The sequence below is a fragment of the Cystoisospora suis genome (assembly GCF_002600585.1).
Source record: "Cystoisospora suis strain Wien I chromosome Unknown contig_12043, whole genome shotgun sequence".
Lineage (NCBI taxonomy): Eukaryota > Apicomplexa > Conoidasida > Eucoccidiorida > Sarcocystidae > Cystoisospora > Cystoisospora suis.
The window spans coordinates 1-2,588 of NW_027164806.1; the positions used below are offsets into that span (position 1 = coordinate 1).

Here is a 2,588-nt window from a genome sequence, read left to right on the forward strand (position 1 = left end):
TCGACCCCAGGAAATAGATCTTCTATCAATCGCAAAAAGATCGGCTTATCTACGGTCATAAGGAGGCAAGAAGAAAAAGAAGAAGAAAAGGAAGAAGAGAAAGAAGAAGAAACAATGATAAACAAGAAAGATAGAAAGAGAGAGAGAGAGAGCGAGAACTCCGATGCAAAGGAAAGAGTGAGAAGAGGTAGAAAGAAGGAAAGATAATGAGAGGCCACGAGGGGATGGATATAACGAAATCGAAGAGAGAAGAGACGCAAATGATCTCTCTCGTCAGTCAATAGAAAATGCAAAGAAGGAGAAGAAGAGAGAGATCTCCAGACCTATGCATTCATACGTATCTATCTTCTACTGATATGCAAAGAAGAAGACATCCAGCCAAGTGCATCTATCAATCCACATGTATATATAGCTACCCGTATCTCTATCTCATTGTTCTCTATAGATATGGATATGTGAGAAGTCTCTACACCTCTATATAGTCTATCTCTGTCTCCTTCTCTCCTTCCTTTTGTTTCTCTTTCTTTCTCTTTCTCTTCTTTCTTTCTTTCTTTCTTAGTCGATTCATATCTCGTAGTTTCCATCTATCTTCTTCTTAGAAGCTATCAAAGCAAAAAGAAAGTGAAGAGCCTCGCACTCACTCGGTCATCCACACGAACTGAAAAAGAGAAAAGAAGGAAATCTCCCTATCCTCCTATCTACAGATCTTTAATTTATCTTTATCTATAGTCTATCTTAAACAGATCTCCAATCTATCTATCCTTAATCTCTCTAACTCTCTATCTCTACTCTGTTTCTTCATCTCTTTCTTTCTTTCTTTCTTATTTTCTTTCTTTCTTTCTTTGTGTGTTGGTATACCGTCAGTGGTAATTTTGGCGATATTGAAGTCTCTAAGGGCTCTCATGAGAAGGACGTCTTCATCCACATTTATGTCTGCCCTCTTCAAAGCTCCTGCCTGTCTCAACACGGCCTTGACGGCTCTTAAGCCCCAGTCATAGTGCATTGCTTTCGATAGCAAAGAATTACAGAGAGAGTAGAGCGTCACAAATTTATGCGCCAAAGCTCGCGCATTAATGAAACCCTCAGACATTAGCATATTCTCACATATAAACAAGACATCTGGAACGATCATCGCGCACGATCTACAAAGAAAGAAAGAAAGAAAAAGATAGAAAGAAAGAAGGAGTGAGAAAGAAAGAAAGGAAGGTTTGAAAGAAAAATCTTATGGACAGGTATATATAGAAAGTGTGTATATTTCTATGTATGGAGAAATATATGAGAAAGACGTCATGAGAAGAGGATAAATCTCTTTTCCTCCCTCTCTCTGTCTGTATATATTTCTACATTTCCAATTTTGAATGAAAGATAAAGCTTTTCTATTTTCTATCATTACAAGAGCAGACGTCGCTTTTGCCCTCGCTTCATATCTTCCCGTGCATGCAATAGAGTGGCCTAGTAAGGAAGCATCCAACAAGAAGATAGAAGAGAGAGACAGAGAGACTTAAAGAACTAGCGGAGATACACGGAGAGATACATACCATACCTATACTAAGGTCTATAGAGAGATAGAGACACCTAGATAAGCTTCGACGTCATCCAAACATCTATTTGTCTACCAAGAGAAAATTAAAGTAAAAAGAAGAAAAGAGAAACAATCCTGAATTCCTGTCAAAAGAAAGATAAAAGACGTAGATACATATATAGAGAAAGTAACTAACTAGAATAGTAAAGGGGAGTGAAGATAGACATCCAGGTGTATATACACCTTCCACTTCATCTCTTCCCCTTCTACATACATAGGCCTATACCTGTAGATACTCCGCATCTGTGCATATAAAAATCTATGCATGCATATCTCTCGACAAATACACACCTATGTATCTATCTATCTATCGATCTCTCTCTCTCTACTATCAATCTATCTATTTTGGATCTATGTATCTGTATTTAATCTATCTCTGTCTCTCTGTCTCTCTCCTCTGTGTAGGTTTGTCTTGACCCTTTTGTCTGTACCTGAAGAGAGCCTTTAAATTCTCAGGGAGCTCCGTTCTTCCTGCATATCCAGGGTTCATGGTAATGAAGAATCCGCACGTGGGGATAAGATTTATCTCGTCTTCCATGAACTGGAACCTCTTCTTGCCTTCTTTGATGGCGTCAAGAATCGATTTGACTTGTGTCGATACAACAGATAAAACTTCAATGGAAATGCGATTAAACTCGTCAAAACACCCCCAGGCACCTGACTGCGCTAAGCCCATGAAGATCTGCGCCATAGAGAGATAGTTCATTTGATCGGAGCAATTAAACACGAAGACAGGCAAACCAATTGCTCGACTTAAGTCCTTCGTTGTCTCTGTCTTGCCTGTCCCTGAGACGGAAGGAAAGAAGAAAAAAGAGAAGAGAAGGCAGAAGAGGAGTTACACGAGAAGAGGGAAGAAGGAAGAGAAAGAAGAGAAGGAAGAAGAGGCGTTAGGAGAAAAGAGAGGAAATAAGAGAAGAAGGAGGAGAAAGGATGAAAGAAAGAAAGAAAGAGAAGAGCTACATGGGTAGGAAAATATGAAAGAGGGAGCAGTATGTTGAGGTGTCTA

The 2,588-nt window shown here is 39.2% G+C and overlaps 1 protein-coding gene across 1 annotated transcript; it reads right to left on the reverse strand.

Annotated features, from left to right (window-relative positions):
* Positions 1-644: 644 nt before the first annotated feature.
* On the reverse strand, positions 645-2,368 carry CSUI_011466 (dynein heavy chain family protein; the record flags this gene model as incomplete). Its single annotated transcript, XM_068071564.1, has 3 exons — positions 2,014-2,368; positions 859-1,142; positions 645-658 (listed from the first exon to the last, which is right to left on the reverse strand). Coding segments are annotated over exons 1-3 (573 nt in total), but the record flags the coding sequence as incomplete, so codon positions are not given.
* Between the last annotated feature and the right edge of the window lie 220 nt (positions 2,369-2,588).